A 12,777-nucleotide genomic window follows, 5' to 3' on the forward strand; every position below is an offset into this window, starting at 1 on the left:
TATACTTTTAAAAAAATTATTGTAATTTTCATATTATTTTCTCTCTCAAAATTACCCTCTATCTCACAAAACAAATTTAATATTACCCTTTGACCAACATTGTTCGTCATTCACTGTTACATTATTGATGTGACAATTCACTGTGATTGATGACATGACAGACGAGTGACGATGGGCTAAATTGATTTTTTTTTATTTTATTCGTGGATTAAATTGGTTTTTTAAGTTCAAGGAATTATATAATTTTTTTTTAAAATAAAAAATTATTTTAAATTTTAAATATAAAATTATTCAAATACTAAAAAAATAAATATAAAAAATAGTAAAAATATAAATTAAATTATTAAAAAAATTAATATTCGCATTAAAAAGATTAAAACTATTATAATTTTTTTTAAAAAATTAATATATATCATAGGTTATAAAGTGATAACTTATAAATGATCAAAAAAAATTAAAAATGATTTTAGAAAGATATATTATACATAACATATATATATATACATATTAATATTATATATGTTTTCAAAAACTGTTTTAAAAACTATATATTATATGTTTTCAAAAATACGTTTTCAAAAACTATATTATATACGTTTTCAAAAACCGTTTTAAAAACTATATATCATATGTTTTCAAAAAATATATTATATATGTTTTCAAAAACTATATTATATATGTTTTCAAAAATCGTTTTTCAAAACTATATATTATGTTTTCAAAAACTATATTGTATCTTCAACAACTATATATATTATATATTTTTGAAACTATTATCTATATTATATAGTGTAAAAAGATTTGGACGAAAATTGGTGCCTACAAATAGTATTTTCAAATATTTTTAGATTATTCGGATAGGAATAAGCTATGTTTTCCTGTGGCTTAGCTTTGTTTTTGGAGTTGATGGGAAAGTTTAACTAACAATTATATAAAATACTAATATGAAAAAATAAAATACATTGCCTATTAAATAGGAGAATTCGATTACATCTGACTTGGGGGAAATTTATAGGAAAGTTGCATTTTCTTTTTGTTGAACTTGTTAGTTGCATATGTTAGAAAAGTAAAGAAATCCGACAATTTGGAATTCAACTCTATTAAAATGGACGGCTGAGTACTGTCTTTATGTTTTGGTTTTCTGTGGAGATGACGAGAAAGCTTAACCGACTGCTACACTAAATATTAAAATATTTTATGACCAAATTTTGGGAGGCATCAGATATTTTGTGATGAACTCCGGATGTTATTCCACGCCTTGATTTAATTTTTATTATACAATGCATTTTGTTCAGTTTACTTTATTTTATATTTTAATATTTTATTTTTTAAAAAATAATTTTTGTATTTATATAAACATGTTTAATAAAAACTATTTTAAAAATAAAAAAAACGTCATATCTATTGATACAAAAACAAATCACACATCACATAATTATTGATATAAGAGGAAGATGAATGATTCATCCCGTGTAATACAAGGTGAAAATTTATTAAAAAAATATGATCGAGATTATAAAGAATAAGAACGAAAAAAAATGAACATCGATGACAGACCTAAGTGATTCGTCATTATGAAATTTAAGATCTAATTACCATATTAGCTTAACATATTGACTTACAAATAATCGCCATAACCCTACATCTAACATACTTGCTAAAGGTTGATCATGATCAAAAGCAATTGACACCTTTTGCAACAATCATTCTTCTTCTTATTTTTCTTTTTCTTTTTTATGATGATCTATTTTTAACTTTCAATTCACTGATCACAACTCTTCGTCTAAAATAAAAAGAATAATTGTGAAGGAGAGATCAAAAACCATAATTCTTATCAATAAGATAAAATAAATAAACAATTCATGAAATAAAAATATATGATATGATATGACAATATAAGTCTAGATAAAATGAATTGTAACGGATTCTAAATAATTTCAAATGGACCTTAATAATTAAGATATAATATGATAAATAATAAGTGATCTTGGTTAAGAGTCCCTCCAAGGTTCATGTGAGGTACAATAGTATCTATCAAAAAGGTTCAGTTCCTTCCACTTAACTTTCTTTTTCTCAACTTTTATGATACCTCGTTTTGCTTTTTAAGTAGTAATAATCATCAACTTGCTTCAATTGACGAAGTAAATAGCCTTTTGTTTTTTTTAACGAATCCCTAATTTTTCCTTTAAAGTAAAATTTTTATTTTTTGAAAGTATTATTTTAGGTGATGATTTAGCGGTATCATCGCTCATTTTTCTATTCAATCCTCTTCTAAATTATACCTAAATAAATATATTGTCTATTTTTATTTTTATTTTTACATATCCTTAAAGCGTTAATTTGTCTGTATTTCTGATACGATTTGTCTATTATTATAATATTTTGTTTACATTTTGTGTTTTATTTATTACGTTACACCTTATGATTAAGAAAGTTTGACGATCTCATAAAGTTAGATCCTTTTTTATAGTTTATTGATATATTTGAAACCAAAGCAATTAGATTGATTCTCTTAATCTTAATGCCTAAATTAATATTGTGTCTAGGTTCGAATAGAGACAATGACATTATTGATAGTTACTGAAGTTTTTTTTGAAAGATGAAACATATATTCAAGGAAAAATTTTAATTTACTTTTTCCCTTTAAATTTTCATGTTGTACATTATATTTTTAATTAATAAAACCTATTTTTTTTTTTAAACAATCTTTTGTTTTAATATATATGTTAAAAAAAGATTTTATTTTCGATTTTATTTTCTGTTTGTAATATAATTTGTTCAATTAGCGGCTTGCGTGTTCCTCGTATCGACTCTGGTTTCGGCTGCATTAATACTCCTATGGGCTATGAACAGCATTAAGCCTTGTAAGGCCACTACCACCTTCTTCAAATCCAGTGGGTAGTAATTATCTGCATCCTATGGTTTGAAATTTAAAAGTTTAAAGATATTTACATATAAATAATTTAAGATTTCAAAGGTATGTTTTAAGCTTGATCAAAGTTATAGGATAATCAAAAATAATCTTGGATACTAAGATCTCGAGTATATCAAAAGACAATAATTGATAGAGTTTAAAACTTAGGTCTAATTAAGTTCAGCATTCGTGTTTAACAGCTCAAAATCAGGTACTTTGTTTTATCCATGTGATTCTTAAATCTCAATTTTTTTTTAAATACTACATTTTAGAGTGGGCAAGTAATTTTAAGATCGGAAGATTACTTTGATTTGGTCACTTGAATGAGCCAACCGTGTAAGAGTTTGAAGGGGAATGGACATTTCTTGTGTGAAACTGTATGAAAGTTATTTAATGACTTGGATGTTGTAAGATGGTGCATACTGTTGGATGATCATATACTGCTTGTTTGTAAGTCTTCTTTTTGGAAGGATACATGAAGAATTTTGATTCTTCTTGCTTCTAACCTGCTTTTCTTGTTGGCAATGCTTGCAAGATAGTTTGGAACAAGATCAACAAACGCGCCTGCAGATGGTGATCCCATCACCAATGGAACAAGAGAGATTTCGACGCGTTGATCCGTCGAAATCGATTTGTTAAACTCGATAATCGACCTCCATGATTCCTTTCTCTTTCTCGGAACATCCTCTTCGGGTTGAACCACGGTGCCTCCCCAAAGCGTGTCGTCGAAGACGATGAGTCCTCCAACTTTGACCAGCTTCAAAAGCCTCTCACGGTAATTCAGGTATTATCCTTATCCGCATCAACAAATGCAAAATCAAAACTCCCTTCATTCTCTTTCTGCTGAAATCAAAACCCCAGAATAAGGAATATGAGTTTGATTTGATTGAAAGTTGAAGAAATTGCTAAACAAAGTTGGGATTGAGAAGAAGGGTATTTAATGCTTAAATTTTGTAGAAGCTTGTCCAGAACCGGTAAAGCTTTGGATTCAATGAAGTTGATTTTGCGTTCCATTCCAGCTTTTTGGAAAATAGGCAGACCTATCTCATAGGCTTCCCTGTCTGGATCTATGCCTCTAATCTGCAAATAGTTTCTATTATTAAGTAGATCATTCATAGTTTTATATTTTGGGCATAGTGAATCCATCAAGCCACCTCAATAAAAAAAGAGAGTTGTTTTTTTTCAAAGTCTCGAATTTAAATTGCTGTGTTTGCAGGGGTGCGTGAGCTGTGAGGTGCTAATAGCTAGAAAAGTTTCTGAACAAATTATGATTGGATCGTTAAATCGAGGTGTTAGGAAAGATGCAAATTACCATGGCATCACGAGGGATTGAAAGAGCAGTGAGGAGATGAGAGTAGCCAGTATAAACACCAATTTCAATGGTCTTCTTTGTATTCACTAGCTTGGGGAGCATCCCCATTAATTGAGCTGTATCTGGTGCAGTACTCATGAAATACCTGCTCCATACAATCACCATCTATAGCTCATAGGCATGTTTTTGGACCGAGTCGAATTCAAAGAATTTTTTCGTATCAAGATACAAATAAATAAACGGATAGACAGATTTACATTGAATGATTTGCAATAACATCCCGAATCTCCTTTAGAGGCGATGGTTCCCTAGGGTAGACTTTCTCCAAATATACTAATTCAAAATTAGAACAATCTGATTAAAATCAGTTGGTTGAATCGATTATATGAAAGATTGATAATTTGTAAATGAAAAAAAAAAATACTTTGTATAACTCAATGCTCTTCACCAACACCATCATGAAAAATGATTTGTTTGTTGTAAATTCCCAATTCTGCGATGGCATGCTTGATAAACGAGAATAAATAATATAAAGTTCACACCAAATTCATGCATACCTTGTAATGATCCGTGTGTAACATTGTTTTCATGTTTTAAATACGTATATGATGTATTTTATACTGTTTTTATTAATATATTTTCACAAGGAAGGATTTAGCTTAGAGATGAAAGTTTCCTTCTTTTGTCGGTCATTAAACTGTGTATGTAAATTCCAAGATCAACGGTCAAGATTTAAAGAAAAATTTCACCGACTATAGATAAAATAATTTATGCTTGGCAGAAAATACATGAGATTCACAACATTCAGACAGCATCCTCATAAAACAATACATAATCCAACAGAAAATGAATAGATAAATCATGTTATTATTAAGTTAATCCTATGGTTCCGGCACCCACAGAACAGGGAAATGACTACTCTTGGCCGATCAATGCTCGGACCAACCAGCCTCGACCGATCAGTGATCAGTGCTGCCAACACCTTCCATTTCCCTTAACTGTTACTTGGCAGATGGAACCATTGTGGGTGGGTGCTCCACAAATAGATGTATCTGAATCAACATAGTGACGAATAGAATTGCTGCTGCCGCTGCCACTATAATTTAAGTGCTGCCAACACCTTCCATTTCCATTAACTGTTCTCTTGCAGGGAGTACCTTTGCAGGTGGGTGCTCCACAAATGGATCGACTACTACTGTTGCTGCAGTTATTCTGATTACTAGAATTAAATCTTGAATTTGCATCGAAAACCGAATCTTCATCAGAATATGAATCAAAAACCGCATATGGCACTGCCTGATATCTTGTTGTCTCGGAATCGGAGCTGTAGACTCTCCTCCCTTTGTGTAAATCACACCTCTTTCTCCCAGAAACTGTATGCCTTGAACAAAGAGAGTCATCAATCATGGCAAACCCACAAATAGGATCGCAATGCTCAATTCCGGGATAATCCCCTTTATGCGGTTCTGTTGTCTCACTTGTACTTGACCTTGTGGAGGACCATTTAGTTTTCTTGCCCTTGTGTTCAGCACATCGTTTTCTTCCTTTAGCCGATGGCCTTCTACAAATGGAACCATCTTCTAAAACTACCCCACAAGTGATGGTGTCATTCTTATCTGATCCACCATGATCCGACACTAACCGAGGCTGGGATCTACTGAACTTAAAAACTTGCTGCAGAAATTGGCGGCTCTCTCCATCAGTATGCTTGCTGAATTCATTGTCATCCGAAAGTAGCTTGCTTGATTTGATTTTGATGCCTACTTGCTTCTGGAGGAAGGGCAGATGCTTTCTTGAGAAATTGGCTAGCTTGGTAAGATTGGATGCATGTCTATCTAGTTTCCGAAGGATATCATTGTGACGGCGCACACCATTAGAACCTTTATTCCATGCATAATCGAAGGTATTGAGAAGCTGAGCTTCGGTTCTCCGAGCATCAGCCTTGTTTTCCATCTATTTAACAGGAGAAAGGGAAAAGAACATCAAACATCAGATTCGAAAGCAAAATTTGAATGCAAACATTCTTCTATGAGTAATGGGAAGAGACTATTGAGTACAGACAATCAGTTGAGCATAATTTACATGTTTATGTGTAAGAGGATCAGCATGTAATAAGAACATTAATTGATGAATGCATTTTCAAAGCTTTTTGTCCTTCAAAAACCATATCATTCAGTTAAAGTCCAGAACTAAACCTTTTCAGTGGGTTCTATTCAAGACTTTTCCATGACCATCTGGAATTAATTCAAGGCTAAGAGCTAACTAACAGTATTAAGAATTTATGTACATAGATGTTCATCACTTGCAAAAATGACCTTAACAAGTACATAGAGCTTAGGCTTGTAGGTGAGACTGCATTCTGATCCAAACCAAACTGCCCTTGAAAATTCACATTGGATCAGTATAAATCAAAATAGTTGGTGCTTTCAGGTAAGTTGTGAGTTGTGACAGAGGGGGAAGCTGACATTTTTCCTTTAGTTACTATCATTTTCTCCCTCCTAAGCATTAATATTCACAGTATTAATTACTTCGATATTGCAACTCTCCAATAAAAGAGTATTGCAGCATAACCAGCAAACATTAGAAAAACTTCCAAAAAAAAAAAGAATAAGAAAAGGATTATTAACAAATCAAAGGAATACAAACTAGAAGATGACTAAAACATCACCAGAATTCATTCACCATGTATGAACTATGACCCTATAATTGTTTTTTACTACTAAAAACTATGACAATTTTACTTCAAATTCAAAATTTCTGAATCAGTTTCCATTCAACACTCATATGACATCAATCAAGTTAAGGTTAGCTAAAAAGGAAACATAAAACTGAAAAGAAAGAAATTTTACTCACGGGAGCCCATCTGTAACCAATGGAGTAGCCTCTTGCAAAAATGTCCTCAAAGCATCCGCATACTTGATCAGCAGAGCCATTTCTACCAAGATGAGCACCTGTGCGGCCATATTGTTGGAGTCTTGTCCTAACATTGTCAGCTTCCCCGAGATAGACCACCAAGACCTTGTCTGGGTCAAGCTTGCCATGATGGTCCCTGGTGGAGGAATTTGTACGGTATATGGCGAGTTCATAAAGTCCTGAGCTTGAACTTTTAGGAAGATTTTCAACCCTGTATCTGGTCACTCCTTCTTTCCCCATTGAATGGTCTTCCCAGTCATGAGGACCTATAAGAATCTAAACAAACACAAAAGACCCAGAAAGAGAATAAGGTTTATAAATCAGATTTAAAGTGGTTATGGATGATTTTTTAACAAAATTACATGAATAAATCGCATGATAATTAGATGGAAGTGAGGGGAGATGATGGAGTTAGAATTGTGAACCTTCCATTTGGAGAAGTGGGAGTCGTGCTTGGTCTGCTTGTGATCTTCTCGGTTGTATCTGGTGACCGCATCGGCGAATCTAGCCGATCCCATTGGCACCGGATCTGTTTCGAGGAAGAGGACCGTTGTCTTTGCTTGCGCCACTTTATTACGGGTGACTTCCTCATTATAATATCGCCAGATTGCCTTCCTTTTTAGGAACTTTATTACTAAAATATTCAAGGATAAAGTACATAAATAGTACACAACTAATGAGTATTATTTTATTAGGTCTTATAATTATTAAAAGTTACAGAAAAATTAGCGGTCATTCGAATTAAACATTAACATATTGATTGAAATATGATAAAATGTGATCTTACAACCGTTTGAATTGTATTTTATAGATATAATCTCTATTTATAGTACGCCATCGAGTCAATACTTAAAATATTATGTCATCGAGTCAATACTTGAAAATGACAATAGTGTCAATAAACATCATTAAAATATGATTTGTTCATACCCAATCAACATGTTAACATTCAACTTAAACAATGAAAGGATGAGTTTAGACTATATAAATAATTAAGGGATTATTTTGTAACTTTTAATTATTAAAGGATTCAATAAAATAACGTCTTATAATCAAATGATCATTTTATAAATTTTAATAGTCGGAAGATTAATAAAAGGTTGTTTTTAATGATTTTTTAAAATACAAACACAATAATAATATGATTTATCTAACTTCATTGGCTTCAATTAGGCATGTAAACGAACCGAAAACACACGAACGGAGGTATGTTCATGTTCGTTCATTTAATAAATAAACGAACACGAACATAAAGGAACACATTTTTTTTGTTCATGTTCGTTTAAGGAATATAACTTGTTTATGTTCGTTCATTTAATAAATAAACGAACATAAACGAACACGAACATAAACGAACACGAACATAAATAAAAACGAACATAAACGTTGGAGACCCTACCTTCCATTGTTCTTTCATGAAAAATAGTCGACAATGCAAATCAACCAAATCTACAGTGATAAATAGCGTAAGAGTTGTTTAGCAGTGATGAAATGTTTGAAGATATCAAATATTTCAATTGATATTTTAAAGATATTAAATGATTCACACGACTTTAATTTAACGCTATAACATTTATCTTAGTGGTCTATGATTACATATGAACAATCATTTTCCACTACGTTATTCTAATAAATTCATCGGCTAAAAGTTTTGTGACATCAATGTCAGACTTTAGTGAGGTTTGTTAATAATGGTCATTTCCGTTGGCAGAGTAGAAAATTTAACAGCATGAAGATTTCGAACGGTACAAATTGGACTACAAGGCAATAACATAGATCCGAAATCCCTTCGATGCTACATATCGTAACTGATATTATTGCTAAACCACCATTCAAAATTTTATCGTACCTAAAGTCTACTCCACAACTAAAGGTCACAAAAGAGCTATGAAAACAAAAGTTCATTGTCAAAGTGCATTTTCTATTTATTTATGGGTTCTTCCTGGAAAACCCATTACTTCCGCTATTACACTATTTTTCAGAAGTTGCATAGAAACATTTGTTTTGTTTTCTGGCAAATTCTATATATTTTTCTCTTACTGATGCTCATATACTTCTGATTGTTACCTTTATCTTCCTATCTATTTCTAGAAAGAAGTATGATGTTTTCTTGAGTTTTAGATGTGAAGATACCCGCAATAACTTTACATATCAACTATTAAGCCAAATAAAACAGAGAAAGAGATGAAAACAGACATGTAAAACTTCAGATTGCACTATAATATAACTTGTTTTGAAGCTTTCAGTGATCGTCTCCACTCTCTAGTGAACACTAGGGTTTGGGGGGAAAAAGGGGAAAAATGAATATACGTGCGAGGTTCCTCACGGGTTAATGTTGAGTTAATCGATTGACGGAATCAGCCAAGAGGGGGTGAATTGGCAATAAAAATTTTGGTGGAAGCTTTTGCAGAAAATTGAAAGAAATTGCACAACGATTTAGAGTGGTTCGACTTTCTCAATCAAAGTCTACGTCCACTACCTTAGCTATCCACACTAAGGATTTTCCACAAATTCACTAATTTGTCTTTCTTTTGAGGACAAAGAGTAACCTTACAAACCCTCAAGAATTATACCCCAAATTCTTGAGAACACTCTCTCCCAAAGAGAACAATACAAATTTGCAAACTTACAAGGAAATTCTCACAAGGTAGATTGTTTGCACAATTCTAGAACAAAGAAAAGAACACTCAAGAATGAATACAATTGAGCACAATAAGTGTTCTTGAAAGTAAAATGAATATTGAATGAAAAATAGGCTTGAAATGCTCAAACTTGAGGTTTGATGCTTTCTCTTTGATTCTCTCTTGATTATAGTTGCTTGATGTTTCTTGTTGTTGATCAATGGCTTCTAAGCTTGCTTAAATACACCTTGAATTACTTCTAAATGTTGGGGATCATTAATGAAGATAATGTAGTCGTTTTAGTGTGAAGTCAATTAATAAAACAGCTTGGAGCGTGGGGGGAATCGGTACCCCATAAGGGGAATCGGTTCCCTAAGTGTAAAATTCAAATATTTCAACCGTTGAACAGTGGGGGGAATCGGTTCCCTCCGAGCATACTGGAATTCTCGGAGCCAAACCATTCAGGGGGAATCGGTTCCCTTTGAGCAATCTGGAATTTTTGGCTTTGAAATGGTTTGAAATATTTTGTAAAATCGTTTTGAAATTATTTTAAGATTAAAACTTAATTTTACACTTGAGTAAGGATTAAAAATGACATTTAAAAGATTTGGAGTAATATTTTGATATTCGAATAATTATATCGAATATACTTAGAAAATCTTTTTGGAAAATCTTAAAATTCATTTAACTTAATTTGTTATATCGAAATATCAAAATGTTTTCAACAATCTCCCCCTTTTTGATATAACAAAACATTTTAGTAATTTTAAGATTTTGAAATAAAAAACAACGTTTTTGAAAAATTACTCCCCCTTACTTTAACACTTCTCCCATTTAAAACATTTAACACTTCTCCCCCTTTTTGTTAAATCAAAAAGACTCGTAAAAGATTTTAAACAAGGTTTTTGAAATCATTTAGCCAATTGATTATATATAGTTTAAGCTGCTAAGATCACAATCAAGAGAAATGTTAGCCATTAGTTTCATAATCAATATTCATAAACAATGTGACATGGCAAAATTGGTCATATATCTAACATGATGTAAATGATGCAATAAATTTAACTAAACCAAATATATAAATTCAAACATCCAAACAAATCCAAAGTCTAACAATCCTCAAAATCAAATATTCCAAAATATTCAAAATGTTGAAACAATAATCTTTTAGTTCAAAGTTCTAAAGCTAAACACAGAATCAAACATCCGGATCGGGAGGAGGAAAACGAGCTCTCATAGCGGCCATCTCATGTGAGAGTGCATTAATACGTCCATTCATCGAAGCGTTGTTTGTGCACATCTCTCGGAGAATTTCTAATTGTTGAGCTCCCATTGTGGATAAATGGGACTCTATAGAAGTAAAGCGCGAATCCATGGTAGCATATCGAAAATCGAATGTCTCCATAAAAGATTGAAAATATGGAGACATTTGATGCGTTTGTTGTGCTTGCTCCTCGGGCTGCTCAGGCTCATCTTTGGCTTCATCGATGTCTCGCATTAATTGTTCAAGCTCGGGATCATCGTCACCTTCTGGTGGAGCTCGTGAAGAACTAGCTCCTGGAGTATTTTCAGATGATCGAACCCATTCACTGATTTCCTTATCCTTTATCCATCCCGCTCTCGTTAAGGAAAAAAGATAAATTTGTTTCTTTAGAGGAAAAGAGGCATCTAGACCAACTCTAAGCCCGGCTTTAGTAAAAAGATTACTCAAAATGCAACCGTAAACTAGAGATGAAAAGAGTTTCTTGTTAGGAACAAGATTTACGGTTTCAACAATTTCAGCAAAAATGATCAGAGGTAGGTTTATTTTAATACTATTTTCGAAACAATGTAACCATCAAAGATCCAAGGCTATAAGAGTAGAATAACGACCTCCGGATGGTCGAAACCACCAAGAAATCATTAGATGAAGAAAACGTTCATGAAGGTCTAAGATACTCGCACTATCCCTTATTTTATAACGAGAACCTAAAATTTGTTTTTCATTTGAAATACCATCGTTATCTAATCCTAATGCCTTGGCTATGTAAGCCGAGTTAATATATAAGAATTGTCCTATGAGGTAGGAACGAACTTCTATGGTCTCAGTTTGAGCTCGATTTTTGACACAAACAACATTAGAATAAAAGATGCGAACAAGTTGATGGTAAACTATAGGTTCAAGGTCACAAAGTTTATCTAATTTCCACTCTTGTAAAAGATGAAGATATTTAAAATTAATATCTAACATAGCTTGACGAGAAGGGATACGTTCTTCTCTAATTTTGTAAGAGTTGAAATATTGATAATACCAAAAACGATGATTTCTAGGACCAGGATGATTGAAGCATGAATTTTGGATAGTTAGATTGGGATCAACTGGATTAGGATTAGGAATTGGAATTTCAGGAATAAGAGGAGGATTTGGAGGTGGATTTGGTTGACGGTGTGAGCGACTAGATGATGACCTAGCACGTTTAGGATTGGACATGGTTTAGGAAATCAGAATAGAATGGATAACCTACAATTTAGAAAACACATGTATGCAATTCAATCAATCCCAAAACTCAATTGAGTCCTCAATATTTCAAGGTTCTCTAAATCAATCCTAATGGGCAAAGTTTTTGAAAATTATTGAAAAATAAGATTTTGAAAAACAATATATGTATAGTTTTCATAACAACATAATTCAATTAAAACACAATAATTTGAAAAACATTTTTTTATTTCGAAAATTTCTAAATTTTTGAAAATTCTTGTGTTTTTGATGAAATTAGTTGTAATATCTAGTTTCTAATCACTAAACAATCAATGCCCGATCACTATTACTATCTAGAACTAGTTAAAACTAGTCCTATGTTCAAAATCAATGAAATAGAGAGTTTAGAAAAATTTACCTTGAAAGATGAGATTGAGTGATTTTGATGTTGTTTGCACGATTTTAATGATTCTAGCAGGTTTAGAAGATGATATTTGAAGTGAATTCCGATTAAAAACGTTGTTTTGAGGCAAGAATGGAGATTTGAGAGAGTAGAGGG

At 32.1% G+C, this 12,777-nt stretch overlaps 2 protein-coding genes across 2 annotated transcripts; both read right to left on the reverse strand.

The window, feature by feature from the left end:
• Positions 1 to 3,538: 3,538 nt before the first annotated feature.
• LOC120144729 (probable caffeoyl-CoA O-methyltransferase At4g26220) lies at positions 3,539 to 4,391 on the reverse strand. The gene is made up of 3 exons (XM_039158726.1): positions 4,227 to 4,391; positions 3,863 to 3,994; positions 3,539 to 3,757 (listed from the first exon to the last, which is right to left on the reverse strand). Exons 1-3 carry the CDS (start codon positions 4,389 to 4,391, stop codon positions 3,695 to 3,697), a joined length of 360 nt encoding a protein of 119 aa, XP_039014657.1. The 3' UTR covers positions 3,539 to 3,694.
• Positions 4,392 to 4,956: 565 nt separating this feature from the next.
• Positions 4,957 to 7,768, reverse strand: LOC120144811 (protein EFFECTOR OF TRANSCRIPTION 2-like). The gene is made up of 3 exons (XM_039158774.1): positions 7,565 to 7,768; positions 7,080 to 7,415; positions 4,957 to 6,179 (listed from the first exon to the last, which is right to left on the reverse strand). The coding sequence occupies exons 1-3, from the start codon at positions 7,655 to 7,657 to the stop codon at positions 5,193 to 5,195; spliced, it is 1,416 nt and encodes a 471-aa protein (XP_039014705.1). The 5' UTR covers positions 7,658 to 7,768; the 3' UTR covers positions 4,957 to 5,192.
• Between the last annotated feature and the right edge of the window lie 5,009 nt (positions 7,769 to 12,777).

Source organism: Hibiscus syriacus, unplaced genomic scaffold (assembly GCF_006381635.1).
Source record: "Hibiscus syriacus cultivar Baekdansim isolate YM2019G1 unplaced genomic scaffold, ASM638163v2 tig00110890_pilon, whole genome shotgun sequence".
Lineage (NCBI taxonomy): Eukaryota > Viridiplantae > Streptophyta > Magnoliopsida > Malvales > Malvaceae > Hibiscus > Hibiscus syriacus.

Bases quoted from the DNA above. Each gene is read 5' to 3' on its own strand.
- LOC120144729 (XM_039158726.1), bottom strand. From the start codon at position 4,391: ATGGTGATTGTATGGAGCAGGTATTTCATGAGTACTGCACCAGATACA. The intron at 3,995-4,226 runs GTAATTTGCATC...AACTATTTGCAG, and splicing joins CAATCCCTCGTGATGCCATG to ATTAGAGGCATAGATCCAGA. The intron at 3,758-3,862 runs TTAAGCATTAAA...TTTTGATTTCAG, and splicing joins TGGACAAGCTTCTACAAAAT to CAGAAAGAGAATGAAGGGAG.
- LOC120144811 (XM_039158774.1), bottom strand. From the start codon at position 7,657: ATGGGATCGGCTAGATTCGCCGATGCGGTCACCAGATACAACCGAGAA. The intron at 7,416-7,564 runs GTTCACAATTCT...GTGTTTGTTTAG, and splicing joins CCCACTTCTCCAAATGGAAG to ATTCTTATAGGTCCTCATGA. The intron at 6,180-7,079 runs GTGAGTAAAATT...CCTGTTAAATAG, and splicing joins TTGGTTACAGATGGGCTCCC to ATGGAAAACAAGGCTGATGC.